Here is a 24,504-nt window from a genome sequence, read left to right on the forward strand (position 1 = left end):
ACATTTGGGGCGGGGGGGGGGGGGGGGGGGGGGGGGGGCGTTCCACAGTATTTGAAATCGCTCCATAAAGCACTCCTTCCGTTGTCCACCACAAGCCCTGAGGTGATCGCAGGGCGGGTCGGGAGCAGGACTACATCTCCCGTCATGCCCGGCTCCCGGAGGGAGCTGCCGCCATTTCGGTACCGTCCCTCGGAGCTGTTGGGTTGGGGTGGTGCCGCGTTCCCCGCCGCCGCAATGAGTCGCCTCAGCGGCGGTTGGGACGGCGCCGGCGAGGAAGTCCAGCTCCTCCTGGACCTGTGAGTGCCGCCCCGACACCCTCCCCCCGTGCCCGCCGGCCCCCTTTTCTTCTGGGAAGTCCGGTGGGTGCCGGGCCGGCCGGCCGGGTCAGGCTGTTGCCCTTACGGCGGGGCCGCGGCCTCGAGTAAATGGAGCGCCACCGAGGTAGCCCGCGAGGCCCTCCTGTGGGAGAGCCCGGAGAAAGGGTTTGGACAGGGTTTGGCAGGCCTTTGGCAGGGCGTTGGTAGGTGGGTGACAGCGTTTGGTAGTGGTGGCAGGGTAGGTGACAGGGTTTGGCAGAGTTCAGCGGGAGCTACAGGACAGGTGACAGAGTTTCACAGGGTGGCAGGGTAAGTGACAGGGTTTGGCAGAGGTGACAGTCTGGGAGGAGATCTGGATGTAGAGGGATGGTTGAGGATCCCTGGCTTCATCTGGCCCCAGTGAATCCACTGAATGGTGTTTTGCTTTGAGTTTTTCATTATTTCAAATTCCTTTGTGTTTAGGAGGGACTTAGAGACAGCATAGGATTAAAATATTTGATTTGACAGATAAAATTATTTAGCAAACAATACAGCTAACTCTTAGACTTTTATTCTTTTAAAGCACTGAAGATAAGATTATAGTTGCCCTGGTGTAGCCAATATGCGTTTTATTGTTTCCTATAAAGTACAATAACAGTGAAAACATTTATAATTTAAGTGATTACTTGTTTAAACTGCAGATCAGTAATGTACTCTGAGAATACCAACCAGCTTTTTGGAAAGAATACGATTAATTTTAAAAAGCTTTTCTCACAAGCTAAATTTAAAATTCTGTGGCAAGAGACAGATAGATGTAACTAGAAGATTTGGCGTAGCTCACTGTTTTCCATGTATCTGCATTGTTTTGGTGTGTTTTCTGCAAATTTGAACTAAGTAGTCAGTCTGGATTTGCAGTTCCATATTCAAGCATGGCTGCATTAGCCACTTAGTATCTTCACGAGAAAACAATCCTAAATTTGTAATAAGTTTTTAGATACGGTATATGGTGACAATCTTCTTCCTTCAGGATGAATTGCCAGAAAAAAATTCATTTACCCAGTGGCCAAAATGTAGATGTTGTATGAGAAATATGTATTTAGCATGTAGGTGATGTGTGTGCCCTTGTATGACAAAGGACTGCTTGCCCATTCATATCACTTAATAGGCATCCATTGTAGGAGAGGGAACATGGTAGGTGCACACATAGCCCCCCGCTCAAAGGCTCAGAAGGTCTATTTGACTCGCCCTAGCCAAAAGTAGGGTGCTGTTTTGCACCAAGGAGGTAAGAAAGGTGTGGGCCCTCAAGGCTAGTTAACTGGTTTATTGCATAAAGAATAGTAGTAATAGAAAACGTGATAGCAGCCTCGTGTGCCTTCTGATGCTGAGGACCCCAGCTATCGCAGCATAAGACAAGTCCTGTCGCATTGATGAGTATGCTGCACAGATCCCTGCATGAACCTGTGGTGAGGTTCATGCTTGTGGTCTTTAGAATTTTGATAAGATTTTTTTGGAAGTAAACAACTAGTCTTCATTTCTGCGGTCAAGTAAAGGAATGTTACATGTAGATATGCTGATTAACCTCAAGACTAGACAAAGAATGTGGGTAGTGTAATCTACTTGTACTGAGTCAGAGCCGTGTACAGGCTTCTCTGTTACAGTCATCCAGCAGTCACTGAGGTTAGGTGAAGGCATTTCGTTCTTACATGTCTGCAGGAGAATGAGTTAAAGGCAGCTGTGATGTATGCTCAGGTTATGTAATAGTCGCTCATGCTAACATACGGGTCTCTGCAACCAAGGCCTGTGGTTAAACTCTGCCCGGATTTTGCTTGAAATCACTGTCTCTTCATTGCAGTGTCTTCTGCAGTGACCTGCCACAGGTGCCCTCATTACACTGTGCTAACTTTAGTGGGTCTTTAATGTGCTTCCACACTGGAACTGTTACTTCTTTCCTTGTTTAAATCTGTGCTACACTTCAGATTATAGAGCCTCAGTATTTCGACTTCCCTAGAGTTTTTAATTGGTGTGAGTTTAATTTGCTGTGATTTGGTGGCATTCTGGTGCCAAGCAAGGTTCTGTTGCAAAAAAGTTTTCTATAAGGGACTCCAGAGCTGTGGCTATTTGCTAAATCGAATTTGGCTTAACTCTAGGCTACTGCTGCCCCCTGCCCTCAGCCACTTGTTTTGGTGTTATTATTTCTGTCACCTCACAGTTTCAGTCATGGGAATTTTCATTCAGATCACATGCTGAACGGCTCGCTGTGCAACTGTGAATTTCAGAGCCAGCATGAGGAAGGTGTAGAAAAAAGTGGTTGGGGAGACAAGAGGAGTGGAGCTAGTCTTTTCAACCTCTGTTTGGACGTTACATTTGGTTAGAGTGGTGTGTGATGACAGCTGGACTGCTAATAGAAATTAATCACAAGAGTTCTGTCTTTCTAGTAACTTTTTTCCTTTTGCAAAGCTAAAACAGTACCCATATTTTTTTTTTGTTGTGCATGATTAATCTGTTAAAATTATGTTTAAGACATGCATTACACTACATGGATATGTTCTCATGATTAACCTTAGACCTTAGACCTAGTAATTTCTCTTTACGTGTACTGTAGTGCTTGATACCATAAACAAACATTTTGATTGGTTACTAGTATTTTTTTACATTACTTTATTAGTACTGCTGCAGCAATTTTCTATATTAATGTAACAATATAATTATTATACCAGTATGACTAATACTTGAAACCAACAATTACACAACTTTTAAATAAATGTGTATAATTTTAGTGTATTGTTTCTTGTCTTACCCCAATCAGGTGATAGCCATCTGTTTGTGCCAGGCTGCGCTTTAAGGGTTAGCATAAGTAAGAAGGTTAGGCTTATTGTTTAACTAGCAGAACTTACAGCAGAAACAAAAAACTGAAACAAATCTATTAGTCTGTGGAGTAGTCCTTTTAATAAGATCATTATTTTTAAGATCTCCAAACCTAACAGAAAGTGCATTTATTAAGGTGTTTATGCTGCTTGATGGTATCTGTTGCTTGTCTGCCACTTGTGAGCCTTTGCCCCATGTCCCAAAAGAGAAATTAGCAATCCAAAGGTTACATGCAGAGGAACATGATATTGGAAATATTTAGAAACATTCTTTTTTCTTTTTTTTTCTTTCTCTCAAGTTATGTCTTATATTCTTGATCTAAGTTAAGCTATTTGTAGAATAATTAGTCATAAAGATCTAATTTCTGTTTTATGTATTGGAAATACACACATTTGTCCCGTTGTAACTGAATGGGTAATCATGGTCATTGGAAGGGAACGTGCTGAGCAGAATGGTATGGTGATGGTTGGGTGATTGTGTTTCGTTTGATGTTGCTAACAAGTTTGTGGCTGCTAATTATGTCAATTGTATAGTCCCAACCTGACATGAACGATAGAATAGATAAAGCATATAGTTGGCAGTGGATGCAAGTAATGTTTTATTTTCTGTGAAAATAATGTCCTTTGACTGTACTTTGTTCATTATAGTGTAATTATAATATCAAAACACGCCTCCATTCTAAAAGCTACCTGCCTTCGAGGTACGACCACCCCTCACTGGGCGTGCTCTCTGAATTTCTTTAAGTCTATAGCTTTCAACCAAAGTGAGAAAGCTCTTTACCAATCACAACAAGGTAACTATGTGATGTAAATGTAATTTTGTAGTGATGTAAGTGAAATTTTGTAACCTAAGGGTATAAATGTGTAAGGGATTGAAGACTAGGTGGGCAGTTAGGAGGAGAGATCCCCCATGCACCCAGCACTGGATAAACCAATGTTGGCTTTCTAAACTGCATTTCTGTTTGAAAAGTTTTTATTGCCATTTGAGCGGTAACAGTTTTTGGGGGCACGTCCAGGATTAACACCATCGTAAGGCCTTAACCCTGTCATAAAGCTTAAGGTTAAAGATCATAGGCCTTTTCTGTTCTGTACCTCTTGAAACATTTGGAACAAATGAGTATGCCATTTGACACTTTATAGACAACTCTGAACTACAAACAGCTGGTGTAACTAGTCTGATAATGTGGAGCAGGGAAAAAGCAGCTTGGCATTGTGCAAGAAGGAATTGTCTTTTATCAGGTCATTAGAGGAGTAAAGCACTACTCAGTTTTTTCCTGTCCATGAAATCAGGATTCATGGCTTCTTTCATGAAGTTAGACTGGGACAAAATCTGTCTGCCAGGTGAATGCGTGATACTCTTTACTTACCAATCTTAGTTATTGCTGTGTGTAGCCAGATCACATAGAAGTATAGAGGCCAGCTACAGTAGAGAGAGTTACTGTGCAATTGCAGTAGCTGCTCAGAGTTTATTAGTAGTCTGAGTTAATGGAAAAATGTTGATTCTACAAAAGCAAAATGTTTTGTAGGACAGAAATATTTTCTTTCAAAATTTTGGATAGGATTGAAAAAGAAAAGTTGGCCTAGGGAATCTAATTCAGGTGGCTGTGATCAATAGATAATAGAACCTCCAATTCAAGGCTATCACTTATATGGACTCATGTTAGGTTTCTAAGCAAGAGGGGGACAGTGAGGAGTCCCATTTCAACTCCCTCCATTTTAGTTTTGCTGTAGTGTAATCCTTTTTAAAGTCTTGTCACTTCCTAGATGACAGAGTGTTACCTTTTCAGTTATCTCTGGATGTTGGTTAGCTTCACTCTAGTTTATGTTCCTAATTTACCTAGGGACTTTGTTTTTAGATAATAAAATCTCCCTTGAGAGAATTGCAACTCCTTCCTTAAGGACCAGCAGTTGTCTCTTAGCATATTAATGATTGGTGATTGCTCTGAAGGTCAGGATGCTCAGGATGCTTAGAAGCTATTCATAAACTCTTCCTGGAGTTGCCTCTGGTGTTTCAGTAAGCCTGGGAGTGTTAATTTAAAGTTGCAGAGGTTGGGACATTAACATTTTAATGTATCCTATGATACATTAAAATGCCTTAGGAATCTTAAAAAAAAAAAAAGATTGTATGATTAGTGTCCCTTTATAGTACTCAATATTGCATAAGTAAATACTCTTCTGTATGTTTGACCTTGAAAACCATTATTTCAAGTGTTCCACCTGGGTACTATTCCACATACATCTGGATAATACTGATCTCTCTGTTTTATTAAGCTTAAGTAAAGTTCTTCATGTTGTCTCCCAAAAAGCCCTCTTCAATCTAGAGTCTCTTAATGACGTATTCTTCCTGAAGTGATCCCTTTTTGTTGCATTCACACAGGTAAAATTCTAGGATTTCAAATCCTGTCTTAAAGCATCACCCAGCATTCTGTGATATTAGTAGACCTATTAATATTTATTTCTGCCTAGACTTTCCTTTTCAGGTGAATACTTAAGCCCTGTCTATTTTTGAGATTTGTTAGTAATTTCTCATGTAGCAGTATGTCATGATGGAAAGTTGAAGTCAAGTTTCAGTATCTGGCAAAGGAAACAGATTGCTCAGAACAGGGAAACAATTTTGACATCGAATACAGAAGATGTCCAGAGAGCAGGATGTTTATGATGTATAGAAAATGCAGTGTATGTTGGCATTATTTTTAGTTCAAAATCTCTAGCCGGGTGTATATGATAATCGGGCTGTTTCCTTCATGTTGATAAATCATTCTGATGGATAAGCATGGGGTGGGGAAGGCGGCCTAAAATATTGCTATTAAAAAACCCAATGGCTATCCTGAGTCAAACCAGTGAATGTTTCTGATTGTGATAGGATTTCAACCAGCTGTGTGAGAACTTTCTTTCTCATCCCAGAGCAGCTTAATTTCTTGAAGAACTATTGCTGATGAGGCTTTTTGAATACTGTGTAAATATCCAAGTGGGTTCACATTCCCCTATATATTATATTTTCCATGTGTCAAATCTGCTTTGTAGGACCACAGACTTGTTGATCTGTGATATCCTGGACCCCACTAAGACAGAAAAATTTCTGTCTGAGGTGGCAATCCTCTGTGATCAGATCTGGTTTTAAGCACAAGGTTAAAAGGGTTGAGCACAGGCTTACAATTCATATTTAAAGAGTACTACAAACTAGGCAGTGAACAAAATATTACATCTGAAAATATCTCCTCAATGTTTTTAACTGAGGTGAAAGAGATGTCCCTTCTCTGAAAGTAGCTGTCCCAACTAAATATTTTATTGCCTACCAAGTGGAGGCTTAGCTGGTGAAAAGGCTTTTCTTAGAGCTTGTGATCAGCAAACTCAGTTCCTGAGCTGGGTTGGTGATTGCAGTGAATGAGGCTATATTTTTTGCCTGCAGTTGATTGGGGAACATTTCCACAGAGGGATCAGCTGATTGACCCCAAAGGGCAATAATTGAATTGGTGGTAGCATGGAACAGCTGGAACTGATAAGGTTTGAAGGCAGCATAGCTTGATGCAGAAGCCAACATCTTATGACTTGATTGTTCTGGTCCTAATATGTAATACATATTTTTAACCGTACTGTAACTTTCCTTTATTTCAGATGCCTTCAATGTTTGACAAAGAACCTTTCCAGATACACTGCAGATATCAAGTCATTGCCACCCAACATAAAGGATAAACTGATTAAATTAATGAGTAGTCAAGGGCAAATAACGGATTCAAATATCAGTGAGGTAAGAACCCATTCAAAACTGTTCTGTCTGTGATAGTTAATACATACAGATGAACTAAACTAAAACTGTTTACATGCAACAACAGATAAATTCAGGCTTGCTTACTCTGTCGGTGACTTTACAGGTTTTTTTTCTTTAAACTTCATAATTTTAGTAGTCCTGTATTAGTAGTAATATGATTATATTTGGAGTGACAAGTAAATTCAAAACGTTTTCCCTTCACTGATAATTGGCTTCTGTATAACCAGTTGGCATATATATTATCCCTTTTCAGTATGGGAAACTAGACTCTATTGCAAACCAGTCTCCGTTCCTGAATGTAGTATGTTTCAAGAAGTTAGTGCATAATTTAGTAATGAAAAGATTTCAGGAACCTGTTAGATTTCTGTTATGTTCTATTGATATTATGCACATGATCTCAATATAATTTATTTAAATTTTGATTCTTTGAAATACAATGATGCTAGGGCTAGAAATTGATAGTTCAAATTCTCTCATCTCTTTTGCTCACTGATGTGTGTCATTGTTTCAAAATGAAACCAGTTAATGACTTTTCTTTAACTGTAAATTCAAGGGCACATCTATTTTGGTATCTATCTACTGTTATCTTGTTTAGCCTTAAAAGGAGGCATGAGAATTGAGGTCAACCTTAAAGGGAGGCCTGAGAATTGAGGAAAGCTAAAGGTTGGCCTTGGTGAAACAGAAAATGAATGACTCGCTGCTCATTCCTACTTTGACCTGTAACTCGGAAGAGGCAAATAGTATCAGTTTCTCAGAGTCAGAATAGGGAAGCCAAGCCTAGAGGCAGAATCGAAAGTACTGTGGAAAACTTATGAACAAAAAATTTTATCTTTAGTATGCACCAGTTTTTGATTGTACAAAATAAGTCTTTGAGCAAAAATCAGAGTCTTATTAATTTATCTTATTTTGGAAAATTTGAGTTGACAAAATTTGGTTTAGGCTGTCTTTTTAGTAAGTGATCCTTTGGAAGCATCCAAAGAGATATATGTAAATAAAACCATACGATTGTGTGTGTATAAATGCACCAAACCTTTTAGGATACATTTAGTCTGGAAATAGAGAGTTTGTTGCAATCTTTTCCTCTGTCTTTTTGTAAAATCTTATCTTTGTCGTTCAACAGTTGATCAGTGCCTTCTCTTGGAGCCTGTTTTCCATCTGACACTGGGATATTCTGTTCTGGTTCTTGTGTTTTTCCTTTCTCTGTTCCTGCAGTTTCCTGCAATTCTGTCCTTAGCTGTCATCACTTTTCTTGGGCACATCATACCTTAGCTTTCTTTGCTAACAGTTTCCAGGTTTTTCTCACTTGCATTTTTTTAAAAAAATGCTAGCCAGCTTTTGGATTCTGAATTCACACTATTTCTCCATACCATTTCACTCTTCAGTTTTCCTCTTCTTTCATCTGCCAGGTATGGCCTGTGTTGGTTAGCTCTTCTTACTATTTCTTGCTCATACCATATATAACCAAAGTATTCTAAATGTGACACATTTGCAACGTCTCAATTAGTCTTCGATATGGATAAGGAAATTTTTTTTCTTTGCTATTGCTTCCATCCTGCCCTTTTCTTTCATAGTCTCTACAGTATTGTGGCTAAATCTGTTCTCTTGGAATTTTCTAGGCAGGCTGTGCTCTCTCATTTGCTTTTATACATGTCCTTTCTTTGGTGTTGTTTAAGCATTTTGCTTAAAATTAAATTTCTTCCAGTTGAAATTCTGTTAACCTGCACTTATGTATAAACTTCTATTTCATCTCTTACCTCTCTGTTCTTGCCCAGATTTCTGTTATCAGGCTGCTTTTTTTTTTTTTTTCCTGCTCTGCTTTTTGCTCGGAGCAGCCTTACATGACACATGTGCTAAACTCCTTATACCAACTCACTCTTGCCATAAAGATCTATAACGCCATTCTGCATGTATCCACATGATATAAGTCTGTACTTTAATATCCTGTACTCTGCATCCAAACAGTACTTACTCTGTCTAAAATTCCATCTTCTTCGAGACAGATTCGATTTTACTATATGCATTCAGTGAATATGCATCTGTGAATAACAATACAAAGCAAACCTCTGTAATACCTGAGTGTGTGAAGAATCACAGGCTAGGGAAGCTTAATACTCCAGCTACTTTAAATAGGCAGTATTCTGATAGTATGGTTGCTTCTCATTTAGACTTGCTTGCATCTAATGGCTCCTTTTCTCATAAGATTTCTCATGTGGCTTCAAAATCAGCAGTTCGCTTACTTCTGTTGTGTCCTAGGCAATTTGGAATTGTGAAAGGCGACCGACAGTCAGGGAAAGAATCTTGAATAAATGTTGGTGGTCACCTTGGCTTTAGGCATGTCATCTCTGGGTTTGGCTGGTTTAGTTCCTTAGATATGAATTCAGAAATCTGAGTGAAATAAGAGCTGCATGTTATCTTGTGAAAACTACTCACAAGCATATTGTGGTGAGTTTGTGGCATAGAGACACATATTTGAAGCTTTTAGCTTTTGGAGAGAACAAGCTGTCAAACTGTCTGAGGTCTGCCATTCATTTTGCAGAAACGTTGCAATTATAATCTACTAGAAGTTTTTGCTTTTTTTCCAAAAGGCTTATTTTAGCATCTTACATATTTGCAAAACAGAAAAACAGCATTCCTTGTAATATCTTTATTGTAACTGTTAGAATGGTCAACCTGAGAAAGGAATAGGCCTTTAAGAAGTCTGTCAGCTATGCTGTTATCTTTATTTGTGTATGAAAATTTACCATATGCTTCTATCCTTGAGAGTTAAGGAAGAGAGTAATATAAGGTAATGTGAAAACCTGATCAAACACTTGTCTATTGATCTGAAGGACAGCTTAGCAAAGGTATAGATTGTTTGCACAAGAGGGGGCTATAAACAGTATTTATTAAAAAGTAGTGAGAATCTTTGAAACTTAAATTAGAGGTAAGATATATGGCTATTGTTACTAAAATCTGATGCCTTCCATTATGTTGGGTCTAAATTTCATAAATGTCCTTTTGGGGAAAATGTCACAAAAACTCCAACCTATAGTCTTGTGGGAATGACAGAGCCTATTTAATGAGGATTTGGTACCTCCTCATGGTATAATGAGATTGCTTGCTTGTAAGAAAAAGAGTGTGTGTGTGTACATGAGAAAAATACTCTGGGGCAAAATATCTTTCAAATATTACCTTTATCTGTTCAGGAGATTTAAGTTTTGATCACAGTATTTTTTTACACTTCAGATTTCTGCTCTCAAAGTTGTTTCAATAAGTTTGAGGGTATTATCCTTGGTAAACATGTGCTGGCAGAAGCACTAGTGTTAGCAACTGTACCATCAAAATAGTACTTCCACTGTTTAAATAGTAATGTTAGTGTGCTCCTATTCTAGATGTAATCACAGAAACTGAACATTCATGCTGTAGATGAACAGTTGTGGCAAATACACCATATTTTCTTTAGAGTTTTTAGTTCCCAGGATTGGTAACCCCATCCTCTAGTAAATATTTTTTACAAGTTCTACGTGATGTCTGACTTTTACAAGTGTTTTAGATAAAAATATGCATGTTCTATGACATAGCAGAGTTTGACTGAAATGGTAGGTTTTCGTTCCAGGTATTGCACCCTACTGTAGAGTCTCTAGACCTCCGAGACTGTGATATTTCAGATAATGCATTATTGCAGCTTTATAACTGCAAGCAACTGAAAAAAATCAACTTAAATTCTTGCAAAGAAAACAGATTGGGAATCACTTCAGAAGGTATGTTATCTGTGCACAGGTAACTGGGATCTTATTTCTGTTTTATTTTTCTTGTTAGTTTGGAGTAAATTGCAAAAAATATCTAGGGTAAATATTGCTTAAAAAAATCCCCAATGCCACACCAGTACTAATTAAAAGTCACTTCAGTGGTGTAAATTATAGGCCTAGAGCACTGATTATCTTATGAAAGAGAGCTATCGGGTTACTCTCGTGCTAGGTTTCTGGTAAAACTATGCTACATTTGATGGTATTTTCCACTTCATCTTAATTATTCCATCCTGAAAACTTGTTCCAGAGCCTTACCAGTACCACTGGGGTTGAAGTTTCAGGCTTGTGATTTCCTAAATTACTTTTTTCCCCCTTTTTAATTAAATGTATTTGTTTATTTAATAAGCTTATAGCATCTTCTCTGACTTAAGACTTGACATGCTTTAGGACCTTAGGATTTCAGGTGTTACTTTTAACCTCCAATTTCAAGTTGTATCAGGAGCTGTTAGCTTAAAAGAATTAAGCTTGCTGAATTTTATTCCCCACAAGTTTTATTTTGTCTTTTGATTACACTTACTCCTTTGTTCCATCATTAACTCATCCTTATTGAAAATTGAGGCAAAATATTAATTTAGTATTAAGTTAATGTATATCATACTTTAGATAGTCTTGGTTTGTATTTTCTTACCACTGCATAGATACATTTATCTTTTTACTTAAGCAATTGGTTAAACTTTTAAAAAAAATATTTTATTTATTTTCAATGTCGCCTCATTGTTATATTCTTCGACCCCTAAGATAGAGTTTGTGATGGTCTTACATCCATGCCTTCATCTGTCCACTGATTTCTGGTCCTAGTTCTTACAGTACCAGCTAAGCCTAGAGCTCTTTATGCTTTTCATCTATTTGGATAGAGTTTCCTGATTACTTTGCAGTTAAAACTGGGAAGTCTGGTTCTTTATTGGTAAGTCCTTAGTCAATCCAACTTCAGTAACCTTCCAACTTATAAACTGAGCCCTTTTTAAACTAAGGATCAGTTATGAAGCCTTTAATTTAAGCTGGAACAGTTCTTTATCACTCATCTCAGTTACAGGGAAAAAAAGACCCTAAACTACCCCATTTTAAAGTAGTGTTACCTTTTACTAATTCAGTAACATGTGGGGGTTTTTTTGTTGGTTTGTTTGGGTGTTCGGTTTTTCTTTGTTTGTAAAGAAACCTGCTGGCTACCACATCCAGAAATATCTGAGCCCTGTCATTACTAGGAAATATTTGCTTTCTAGTTTGCATGTGGAACGTTTAGTGTCCTTTAATGCGATATCCAGTAGTACTTCTCTGTCAAGTTCAACTATCACTACTGTCTCTTCTGTCATTCTTTGCAAAGTGATTCTGACGCAAGCAAGTACTATTTTATGTGTGTTTCTTTGAAGTTCTTACATAACAACATATCTTAATGTCATTCAGCTTTTTATTTCTGTCTATCCAGAAGTGATGTAATTTTCTGTACCACTGTAATCATCATGTTTCCATCATCCTTGAAATAAATCCCTTTCATTAATTGTATCTGTAGTTCACGTACTTTTATTTTATTGACTGCCTCCTTACACTTCTGTGCAAAATTTTTCGTTATTACTATCAGGGCTCAGAGGGCACCAACAGACCCTAATGGCCGTGACTGGTCTCACCTGTCATGCCCACCTACACCAGCTGCCCATGGACCTTCAGTCCTGGCCTGAGCTGTGTCGTAGGTGTACCTGGTTCCTGTCCTGCTTCTGAACTATTGTTTTGATTTCTTGAAATCAAATGGACATTACTTCTTACCTTGCTTTTTGCCTGATACTCACTGCACCAACAGTGGGACCTAGCACTATCATCAGTCTGCTCTCCAGCCACTAGCTTTTTTTCATGTACTCACTGAGGTGATACCTCATATATATAATATCCCACAGATATCCCTCTGCAGTATGGAGGGGAATTCAGCATTTAGAAATTTTTATCTTGGTTGTCATTTTCTTTTTCTCATCCTTGCATTAAAAGAAACCAGCCACAAAATTATTTCCTTGTACAGAGTCTTACTGGCATGGCATGAGCTGAAAGTTGATCAGTCAGTGATCAGGGGACAGCACATTGGATTCAGCATGGTGGTTATGTTAAAAAATGAATAATTTTTTTAATTACTCTGTTTCTTTGACAGGTGTCATAGCACTGGCCTTATCCTGTCCTTACTTGCGTGAAGCGTCTTTTAAAAGGTGCTGTGATATAACTGACAGTGGAGTTCTTGCACTTGCGCTCAACTGCCAATTCCTACAAATAGTGAACTTGGGCAGCTGTTCAGGCATCATGGATGCATCTCTGCAGGCACTAGGAGAAAACTGCAAATTTCTTCACAGTGTGGACTTTTCGTCTACTCAGGTAACTATGGTGGCAATTGGCTAATTGACTTTTTTTGGTTATTTTTTAAGATTGTCATGATAAAATTGAAAGGGGATCTTTTTAGCTATACTCTTGACAGGATTTAGGACCACGGTTCACTTCCAATTTCCTCCTTTCAATGAAAAGGAAAGATATATTTTGCATCTTGGTAACCAGAAAAATACACATTTTGGTATTACAGTATGTACTGTGGCCCAAAGATAAACTTTTATTAGAAGCTACCTAATATTGGAGATTTTTTTCAGTATCTTTATTTAGTCATTTTTTTCAGGTTGTGAAGTAATCAAAAATACTTCATTTAAAGAAAGTAGAATCTTGAACAGATTATTGTCTGCTTTCAGTTAGGACAAACTGACCTGAATAATAATAATAATACTATAAGATGTCAAACAATATAAGCCCCTAGTAGAAGTAAACACTCCATAATTAGTTCTAGTTCAAGAGTGACTGTGCTTTCTGAATGGCTTGTCAGAGTTATCTTATGGAGTCAACACGGAAAGAATGACATTTAAAGTGTCAGAAAGGGCAGGTAAGAGGATTTAACAACCGTATTTAGCATGAGAAGGGGGAAATCAGCTGCAACAGCAATACGGTAACATACTTTGTAATTACAGTAAGATAATGAAGTGAGGGAAAGGATTTTTTTGCAGGAAGTATAGCATTCAGTTGACTGTGATGGTGAGTGATTATGTTGAACGTGAGTCAAGCACAGAGCATTTGTAATGAAGTGTCAGATCTGGAAAACATGTAGCAGGTTCTTATTTTAGATGCTTTTCTTCTTTCAGTTTTTCCAGAAGTAGGGCATCAAAAGTAATGTTAATATTTTCTTTGGTAATTTTTATTATTATAATTTAACTTATTTCTTCAAACTTATTTCACTACTTTTTTGTTCCCTTGCCCCTCTCTTCCTTTATAGGAAATAACTGAGTTTCCTTGTATAGGTCTTAAATGAGATGAAAGCTTCTTGAGTAACTAAACGTTTCCACACTTCTTTTATTCATTTCTGATAATCGTATGGTGATAATACACTAGAGTTCTGAATTTCGTTTGTCTAAAAATAAATGGAAACATATATTAGATATAAATGAAATAAATTTAAGATGAAGCAGAGGAACTATGAATGGCTCATCCCTGTAAAGACTGCAAGGCCTAACCATATTCTTGTGTTCAAGTGCCAGAATGCATAGTAAAATTATCAGGTGGAACTGGCAAAGCTGTGCGAAAAAGTAAAACAGTGAGAACGTTGGAAGTCAATGAACAGGAAAAGAAGGGCACAGCTCACTTGCAGGAACAAGGAAGTAGGCATGAGCTAGACTACAGATGGGCCAAATGCCTCAAGGTGATATAGCCATTTTAAAAATAGGCTCATCTGGTGACTGCAGAAATGAAGTACAATAAATAGAAGGTATAGAAGTGGTGCAAAATAACAGGAATGGGGGGTGGGTGGTGAGGCAAGGGATGGATTGAACTGAGAAGGAGCGGTAGTTTTGTGTCCTCTGTATGCACACAGAGAGTGTGAGTGGAAGCTTGGCCTGAAGAACTCTGCTACACTGGCCCAGTGTAATAAATAAGAAATTTATTTATGTTTACGTATCACTATGCTTATGTTAGCATTGTGAGGAGGTAGGTTTTATACATAAACCCTGTACTTACTGCTCTACTTCTAGTGTGCTCTAAATCACAGCAGTGTTAACAGGTGGAAACACAGTCTCAAGAGTCCAAATCCCTGCACTATTTAAACAGTACATTTCCTCTCTAATGTTTATTGACTCAGTGTATTGCAAATAATTGTGGGAACAATCTTGCCCGAAAGGGCTGTGCAGACTGCAGCAGGTTTCTATATAGGGCATGGGGCAGTTCTCTGCAAAATGTGTTGGTAAAAGCAGGAGTGGTGCGGGTTACCCGTTGTATCTGTCCAGACACTTTTCACGTAGAGCAGAGCTGGGTTGCTGATGTACTTAACTGCTGGTACTGAGCCATGTAAGCCTCTGCTAGAGATGCACACAGAGTTAGGTAACAACTGGTCTGTACCAAGAAGCTGATTTATTTGTGGCTTGGTACTAACTGCAGGTGGTTTATGCCCAGTATAAGAGTGTATCCCTTGATGAGGGTGGGCAGTTGTGGCATTACAGACAATGCACATAGATATTCAATAGAGTAGAAAACAATACTGCAATACTCTTGTCCCAAATCTGGGTTCTTCACCTGGCAAAGAGTCAATCACACACAAAGTCGAGATATTTGTTTTTATTTCTGGTCTGCAGAGTAGGGTGCCGGGCATCTAATACCAGCCAGCACTCTGAATACATCAAACATTCCTTTTTTTTATAGTAGTAAAATGTAGCTGATTTGTGTTCTTAAACATCCTTAGCCACCTTTTACCTGCCCTCATCATACATACGCATTTTACTTTGTTTCAAACATCCCCTAATTAGCATGCTCATTATTCACAGAGGGGTGTACATTTTAGTATTATAATCAATACAGATTAGTGGTGGATACGCTATTTCTTGATACTCGTCCAAGGCTAGGTATATTTTATATATACTTACAATAGGGAAAGAATACTTTGAAGGGTCCTTTTGTTCTAAATCCTTGGTCCATTGAGAGATCCTATCTTTGTTACTGTAGTTTCAGAACATACTGTCAAGGATACTTGAAGTGGCATATACTTTGCACAGTCTTAACCTTTATTTTTCCTACATCAGTACTGTAGTAATAGTATAGTAGTGGTTACTGTGAGCTTGTCCAGGAAAGTGAGGGGACTTTGTTGTAATACAAAGCTGTTTTCATGCTCTCATGCTGTCATAACCACATACTCACAAGCACAAAGACAATAGCATTCAGATGGTCTCTCCAGTGTTCAGGCACCAACCAGGCAGTCTGGTCCAGGTTTATTTTGATGACATGGAGGATAAGGGACACAGGCTGTCAAGTCTTTATCACTTTACTCAGGTTGGTCTTAGATTGGTGACCATGCACTAGTTTGTGGATGTGCCATTTTATACCCTTTAGGAACTGACAGTGATTACTCTCTCCATTCTGTCCCAGCTATGGGAGTATTAGAATCTATTCATTTACTGCCCTTTGTCTCCCAGTCTGGTTGTCTTGAGAAGCTAAATGTGCTGTCATCTTGGTGACCTGCTAAGCTAGGTACTGACAATACTTGCCATTCTTAGAGCCCTTCATGTTCCTGCATGGATCTGTCTGGTTTCTAGCTGTCAAATTTAGCTGAGCCTTACTGTGTGTAGTTGATGACTGCTATTCCTGCCATCTAATGTAAGCTTTATGAAAAAAACCTGTGTGACAGATCTGATATCCAATCCAGCTTTTGAAGTGGGGAGGAAGCTTAACGAATTTTGTTTCCGGCAGCAAGCGAATAATTTGGTCTTTCTTGCATTCCTAAGGAAAAGAATGTCTTTTGTCTCTCTCCTCTCTCTTGCAGGTAATCGTTGCTGCGTGGCTGTCTGTAGCCAATCACTTTAATAAACCTTTTAGTGCGAGTGTATGACGACTGCTGTAAGAGTGCTTGTTTGAGGGATTTTTGTCTTACATAATTGATTTACTTATCCTGAAGCAAAACAGCATATAAGACTGCTACAATTACTTCCCCCCCCCCACCCCAAGAAACTGCCTTCAGGAACATCCAGCAATCCTGAAAACAGGAGAAAAATTGGTCTAGGGAGAGCAGAAGTGCTTTAAACCTTATAAATTAAAGTGCCATCCTCTGACCGGAATAGTGTAGCCACTGTTAAATGAGACAAGGAAGCTACAGAAATAGCAGTTACACAGTTGGAAACATCCCGGTAGAAAGCCAGGCTGGATCACGTGGCAGTAAAATGCAACAGCATTTAATAGACTGCAAAAACCATACTTGGATAATTTTCTCTACAAGCTTAGTTGGGAAGAAAATACTATAATGTTAAGTATATTCAGTGACCGCAGGATGGGAATAAATTAATCCCCCCTCCCGCCCCCACCCCCAAATAGCTGTGTTTGCAAAAATTGAGCTTTAGTCCATTGTGTTAATAATGTGTGTTTTTCTCTAGGTAACAGATGATGGCGTTGTAGCACTTGTAAGTGGAACGTGTTCAAAGACTTTAAAGGTAACTTACTTAACCTAATAACAAAGAAATGAACAAAAGCAAATACCTGCATTTTTAAATTATCAGTATTACTTCTGAGGGATGGTTTTTATTGACTGACTTTTGCCTTTGTTTGTGTACATGCTTGCTCTGATTTTGGTTATGAATGGAATATTTTCTGTGCCTCTGTAGCAGTGCCGCAGACCAGCTCTTTTTGAGAACCTCAGTCTTTGCAAAATGAGTTTTCTTCTGTTGAATGTAGTATGCTTATTTTAACTCACGTTGTTTTAGAGAGCTGTATATTAAATGCAAATGAATGCTTAACATTTTTCCTTGATTTCTTTGGAGTTATTTCTTGATTCTGTTGAACACTGAGGCAGAATTTGTAATGTGGATACTTTCATGGATTTAAGAAATCACTTAGCACCTCTGCATAGGTAAATCTAACTCATGAAAGCAGTTGTAAAAGTGAAGTTGTCTTTACATAAAGATTCTCTAGGCATTGCGACAGTGATAAAATGATGGAGAAGAGGCATCCCATACCTCTTACCATAAATGATCTACTTTTCTGTATAGTACGTTTCTTATCTGTCTGTGTGCTTTTGCTTTCATAAAGGCTGGTTCTGAGTCCAAGCTAATCCTCTAGAAACTAAGATGGGGAAACAAGTCATACTTTTGCCAGTTTATAGTGTTTAATAAAAAAAAAACCAAACAAACAAACCCTAAACAAAATACCAGATCTAGGTCAACTGACAGTAGTAATAACCTGGAAAAAAAATAGAACTTTTATTGGTTTATTTGGAGGGTGAACAGTTAGGTTTGGTTTTGCTTTTTTCCAGCTGATTTTTGTGTATTTTGGACAATCTTTCTCACCTTGATAAGTCTTGTGGTACACGATAAAATTATTATTTTTCAGACCATAGCAATGAGAGATCTTTTTTTATATACTATAATTGACTTGAAAATATTGTTGTCTTTTAGCTGATTACACCTTTAGCTGTAGCAAAACGTTGATTCCAGATTTTCTAAACAACCCTGAGACTATGCAAATAGTCTTCATAAGACACCTCATGTATCCAATCTACAAATGTAAAGCAGTGTGTATCACTGTCATTTGGAGTAGGTCACTCTCAAAAGTCTTCACTACATATGCCTTAAAACACAAATATTTTAATAAGTTTTCAGAAGTTTATTGTAATAAGTTTGGGGTTTGCTATTGAGTAGAGCAGGGTTCTGTAAAGTTCCTAGAGAGTTTTGAACTATTTTCCAGCAATGTTTGTATAATTACTCTGTCAGTATTATCTTCCCTCTTCTGTATTATTATTGTCCACAGTTCGTAGAGAATTATATTCTTGTATGTAAGCTCTTTTTCTTCAAACCATTTATTTTTATTAAAAATTTCCAGCTTACCAAATGTGGCCTTTGTTGTTTCCTGGTCACATTGCTGTAGTTACTATTTTTTTGAAAGTGCACAGGCTTTCTTTTGTGTGTGCTGCACATGGATGCCTGTGGAAGCTGTGTTAGATCAGGAAGAACAAGTTAGGTAGCTTACATGAACACTTATAGATGAAGCAGGTCTTAAGAATGTAGTGTTGAGGTGGTGGTGGGCTTTGATTTCAGAAGAACTAATGGGAAATTTCAGTCATGCCAGGCTGAATAGTGGTACAGATTTTGCTTGTTTGTTTTCCTGTGCTCAGTACTTGTTTCCACTTTCTTGAAACTCATGTATTTAAGTGCTTTTGCATTTGTTTTTTTGGGTGGGGGAGGTTTGGGGGGGGCAGTCTGTGCAGTTTTAATAAGGCAAAATTTATTGATTTTGTGTGCAATGACAATTTAAAAAAAGTTGTGTTCTATTAGTATAAACAGCTGGAACGGTTTAGGTCTCTTGGTTTACAAGCAGTAAGAAAAAGAAATTCTTCTTGAGTGTAACTCATTTCCTTGTCTGTGTCACAATCCTCATACTTCTGTTTCCTATCACCAAAGTGCAAATTTATAGCCAGTGATTTTAATGTCAGGTACACAGTGGAAAAACTAGGGTCGTAAAATTCTCAAACTATAACTAGCAGGCAGATTTATAAATCTTTTTATTTTAGTCAGAGGTATTCAGATTCCACATTTTACTTATTAAAATAAACTAAAAATTATGCATATATGAGCTTTTGTATATTTTGTATATCTGAATACAGTTCTTGTTTTCTGTGTCATCATTCTGTACAAAGTTGTATTTATTACAAAAGATTCTTTTTATTTCTGTGCTCTTTCAAGATTCGTGGAGTTTATCATTTGGAAAGACAGTCTTTCACAATAAAACAATGTGTTGTTTTGTTGGGGTTTTTTATTTTTTACCCCAGGATCGACAAAGTACATTTTCCCAAGTCCTATTTTCATTAGATTTGATAGTCTCTTTTCTGTGTTTCTTCTTGTATGCTATATTTATTGATATGTAAGGCAGTTTGGGGGAGAAGGGGGTAAGTTGGTAATAATATGTTAATTTATTCTGAATTTATTATTTCCCTAGCACATACAACAGGTACTAGTTATACAACTGCAGAGAAATGAAGAAGAGAGCAGGTTTTAGTCTACTCTTGGGAGAAGTTCTTAGACTTCTTTTAGGAACTATGTAGATAGACAGATATCAGGAACTTCAGCAGACACTCATAAATCCTGTTTTGGGAAACCCCAGAACTCAGTTTGGGTTCTGTTCTCCTGAACAACAAAATGCTAGGAGAATACATGTGTGTCATAAGGAAACCGATGGGACTCAAACACCACAGAATCTCATTGAAGAGTTTTCTCAGTTGTCTTGAATGATGTATGTGTTTGGGAAAAGCTCAGGTTTATGTTTGTAGTTTTGACTCTTCACAGAAAGGCTGTCTTGTTTTTCCTGAGGGTATTTTCTTGGTGTGTACAGGACCACACGTGGGACCAACTGCACAGAGGAGTGTAGGTCATGATTTCTTCTGGGTGGGGATCTCTGAAAATGTTTGGACAAAGGAAAGCTCTGTCCCCAAAACTATGGGTGCTCTGACCGGCTTTTGTTACTGCTATTTTCATAACAGGAGATCCACATGGAACGTTGTGTGAACCTGACAGATGTTGCTGTGGAAGCAGTCCTTACTTGTTGTCCGAAGATACACATTTTTCTGTTCCATGGATGCCCATTGGTGACAGGTAGGTCAAGTCATGCAGGGAGTAAGAAGAGTAATTGCTTCCTAATAGTATCTTGTTGCTCTCCGGAAAAGCACACTATACTTTGTAAATAATCCCAAACAAATAACAACTTACTAGATAGAATAATAATCATGCACTGAGATTTTAAAAGCAAAGTGAAAGTTTTGCTTTGAAATATGGCAACCTGCAGAGAGGGGTTTTTTTGTTGTTTTGGAGTTTGTATTTTTTTCTTTCCTTCCTCACCACCCACCCCCCCGCTGGTGAGGACCCAAAATTGATGATAAGACTTCAGAAAAATGTTAGCATCTCAAATCTCTACTGTATTCCAAAAGTATGGAACAGCATTCATTCAAGAAACAGTAGAAAGGACTAGGACTGGTCAGCCTGGGGAAAAAAAAAAAACAAAACAAAAAACAAACTTGAGAGGTTATGATCTATCTTGGGTTTTTTAAGTTTGGTTGGTTGGCGATGCTTTACAGTTATGTGATTGGAGAAAGAACCGAGTGGTTTTGAATTACTACGGGTATATCTGAAGTGTGATATCATAATAGCAAGATAAGCATAAATGCAGATATGTAATTGAATTATTTTGCTGTTTACCTACTTTCTAAACACCACCTATATATATTCTGAATGAATAACAAGAAATTCCTTGGTTCTTTTGCAGATCGTTCCCGAGATGTTTTAGAACAGCTAGTCATATCAAACAAAATCAAGCAAGTAACATGGACTGTTTACTGATTATTTATTGTGTACATATGAGTGTAAAGTTTACAGATGGGATAGCTCTTTCTCTTTCTTGGAGAAATAGCTGGTGACTTTGGTACCACCAGATTGTTTCACTCCTTGTTCCCACCAGAGGTCTCCATCACCATTCCAGTCCTTGCCTGTGAGTCTTGGCTTCCCATTGTCTCTACTTGGAGTCCTCTCTTTCTTTGCATCACTGATCATGCTTCATTAAGAGGAAAGTTAAACTATAATTAATATTATACTGTCATCGCTCAGCCTCCTTGCAGTATCAGATTTGGTGACTGCTTAGCATCTTTCAGCATTTTGGCTACATATACAAACCCAATTTAAGTATGTCTCTGTTCTGAGTTTGTAGTCTGAGAGGGCAGTTGCAACTAAAAGTACTAAGCCCAAACATAGTATTAACGCTTATGCAGAAGTGTCTGTAAAGTTGACACTGACAAAAGTCAACAGACAGAACTAGTGAATGGAAGTGGTGTTAACAGCAGTGCAAATGTATTTTAAGTAGTAACAAACAGTCTTCTTTCACCATGTACTTTTGCTAAGTCTGGAGGAAAAAACATAGGTACCTTCCTTCTAATGTTACTGTTGCTGCAGGTTTCTGTTTTTATTTACAATCAAGTACTTGCTGGATTTCTACACATCCAAAAGTACAGTCTGTGAACAGGTAAGCACGTAGTTACTTTGAAATAATTGTGGTGACTTAACAAACTTCAGAGTAGTAGCTATGACCAATAAAAGATGCTTGTATATGGACAAATACTTATTTACTCTGGCTTTTGCCTATGTTCCTGCATGAAAATCCTTTTAGGGAACAAAACATTGGTCCTCATAAGCATAGCTGTGAGTGAAATAGGACCAAATTTTGTGTCTGAGTACATGAATCTCAGGATGGTAGAGCTCAGCAGAGTATGTGTTCTGCTGTATGTGGTTTGTTGTATCTCCAGTGGCCTCCAGAAGCTGAAAGTAACAACCATTTATATATTGTTCAATTGTAGTCATATTAAAGAAAAAAAAAATTAGAAATGTAGAATGAGTTTATTACATGATGGAGCAGTGCTCTCATCACAGTTGTAAGTCACGTTCATTTGCTTGCTTGAAACAGCATAACCTCTAGTGACACTTCTATGACTTCTACATTAAACTTTTTTAAATGCTAGCAATTTTAGCATTATACAGGGCAGGTAGCACACTATGTTGATACTCTGCATCTGGAAGTAGCAGGGTTTAGCTAGGGTGGTCTTACATGGATCTGATGACACTTAGAAACCCATTAGATTAGGGAACCATAAGGAATATGTTTACTTTACAATTTAACATTTGTCTAGCCACACTCATTTTAAGTGTTGCAGAAATAAACCAGTCTTCTACTAATCTATTTAAAGGTCAGGTCAAATTGCGTAGAAGATAATGTATGTTGCACCTTTTAATATTACATATATTAAATATGTAATATTAAAGGATATTATGATGTCTGACAATAATCTCTGTTCTTCTGTTAATTACATGGTTTATAGATGAGCAAGTCCATTTAGAAAACTAGTTCAAGTGTAACTGAAGTATAATTTTCAAACTCTAGTGCCTAAATCCCTAACTCTTGTTGCATGCAGTACCATGGCCTAGTCCAGTGATGGATGTGTTCCTCTGATAGCTATAGGTATAATTGCACCAGTACAAACCATTCCTGCAGACAGGAGGAGCTGGTTGCTACACTAGCAACTAGCATCTGAAGGCTGTAATTGCAGCAAATCCTTGGACCAGATAGAGGCCTTAAGAACCTAATCTACCACATTTTATTCCCTTTTTTGGCTAAAGTGTAGTTTATTGTTTTGCCCTGTGGAATCCCTGGTATCAGTCAGGGCCCATCATTCCTTTGAACTCTTGGACATGAGTTGGCAATAAATTTGGTTTGTACTGTTTTTCATATTGATCCATCTAGCTGATTAGGCATTACACACTCAGTAATTGTGTCAAATTAGTGAAACATAAGGATCAGGCTGCCAGCCCTGGTTTCAGGAAGTATGCCACAAAAAGCCTAAGTAGAATTGTAAGCTAACACAAGTGGGAAGGGGCCTTGGGAGGTTTCTAGTCTAACCTCCTGCCCAAAGCAGGGTCAGTTGATAGCTCAGACCAGCTTAGTCAGGGCTTTATCCAGTCAGGGCTTGAAAAACTGAAGACTGAAGGAGCCTTCACAACCTTTAGAGGCAACTTGTTCCACTGCTTGACTGTATTCATGATGGAAAAAAGTTTTCCTTCTATCCTGTTTGACCCTGTTTTGTTCAGCTGACACCCTTTCTCATTGGAAGAGCCTGCGTGTCATCCTGACAACTTCCTCACCGGAGGCTACTCATGGGTCCCTTGAAGCTTTCTCTTTTCCAAGCTGAACAAGCCCAGTCCCCTCAGTCTGTTACTGTAAGACATGTAACTATAACATAGTGTGGTGATGGTTGCCAATTACTCTCAAGTGCCACATTCAGAAAGAAAACTATAAATTAAGACAACGTTGAAGCAGCTAATGGTGGAAGACCACCAAAATCTGCAACAGCAAAGGATACGTAAAAAATGTCTATCTGTGGGACAGTGCTACTGCTGACCTCACTGGCAAAGTTGTCCTTTTTCCTCTTGCTAATGTAACCTTGGATTTGTCATGTTGAAAGCAAATGCAGCTTACACTGTGTCCTTAAACATGCATGTAGACTTACTGTCTTCTCCTATAGCCTCTTCTAAATGTGTAACTTAATGGTATATCCTCACTTTGTGCTTAAAAATCTGTACAACGCTGCAATGATTTAACACTGTACTTTTAGGTTTGAAAGTTTAATGTGACTTACATTGAACCCTTTACTGTCAAGAGCTTGAGTCTGCTCTCTTATGTGTTTATTACTAGCATAACACTACTGGAATTTTTTTTTGGTTCAGATTGAATCACAGTCTTTTTCAACAAATGTTTACAAGCACTGGGTGAAGTGGGAGAAGATGTATGCACTTATCACTTCATATTCTCTATCGTTTGGATATTGTTACTGTTGTAAATTGTTGGGTAAGCACAGCAAAATATTCACATATTGTTCTGAAAATTAAAGTTTGTTAAGTCTTCTGTTTGGACAGTAATGAAAACTTGTTAAATTATATGTTAGACCATGTACATCTGAATGTGCATCTGAACGTCCTACATCATAAACACCATGCTTTTCTGAGTGAGAACCACATACTTTTTCACATCTGTAAGTTTCTACCACATCACCTGGTATTTGGATAGTTGTAGGTGCATTGTGTTCCATTCTGCAGTTATTAGTTCCACCACTGCTTGTTCAATAGTTAACTGCTAAAAGTTGACAGTTCTTTCAAGACTGCTCTGAAAACATTGGTTTCTTCTTCAAATGGCTGCATTTACAGCCTCTTACCTGTGGA

At 38.0% G+C, this 24,504-nt stretch overlaps 1 protein-coding gene across 2 annotated transcripts; it reads left to right on the top strand.

The window, feature by feature from the left end:
• Window positions 1–129: 129 nt before the first annotated feature.
• Window positions 130–24,210, top strand: AMN1 (antagonist of mitotic exit network 1 homolog). Of its 2 annotated transcripts, XM_075756096.1 has the most exons (8): window positions 163–296; window positions 6,776–6,908; window positions 10,525–10,669; window positions 12,849–13,066; window positions 17,137–17,193; window positions 20,232–20,343; window positions 21,011–21,095; window positions 21,203–22,578. In XM_075756096.1, the coding sequence occupies exons 1-7, from the start codon at window positions 235–237 to the stop codon at window positions 21,082–21,084; spliced, it is 801 nt and encodes a 266-aa protein (XP_075612211.1). In that variant the 5' UTR covers window positions 163–234; the 3' UTR covers window positions 21,085–21,095; window positions 21,203–22,578. The 2 variants fall into 2 exon arrangements, with proteins under 2 accessions (XP_075612221.1, XP_075612211.1); XM_075756106.1 differs by having other exon boundaries at window positions 130–296; window positions 21,011–24,210.
• Window positions 24,211–24,504: the final 294 nt, after the last annotated feature.

Source organism: Balearica regulorum, chromosome 1 (genome assembly GCF_011004875.1).
Source record: "Balearica regulorum gibbericeps isolate bBalReg1 chromosome 1, bBalReg1.pri, whole genome shotgun sequence".
In the NCBI taxonomy this organism is placed as follows: domain Eukaryota; kingdom Metazoa; phylum Chordata; class Aves; order Gruiformes; family Gruidae; genus Balearica; species Balearica regulorum.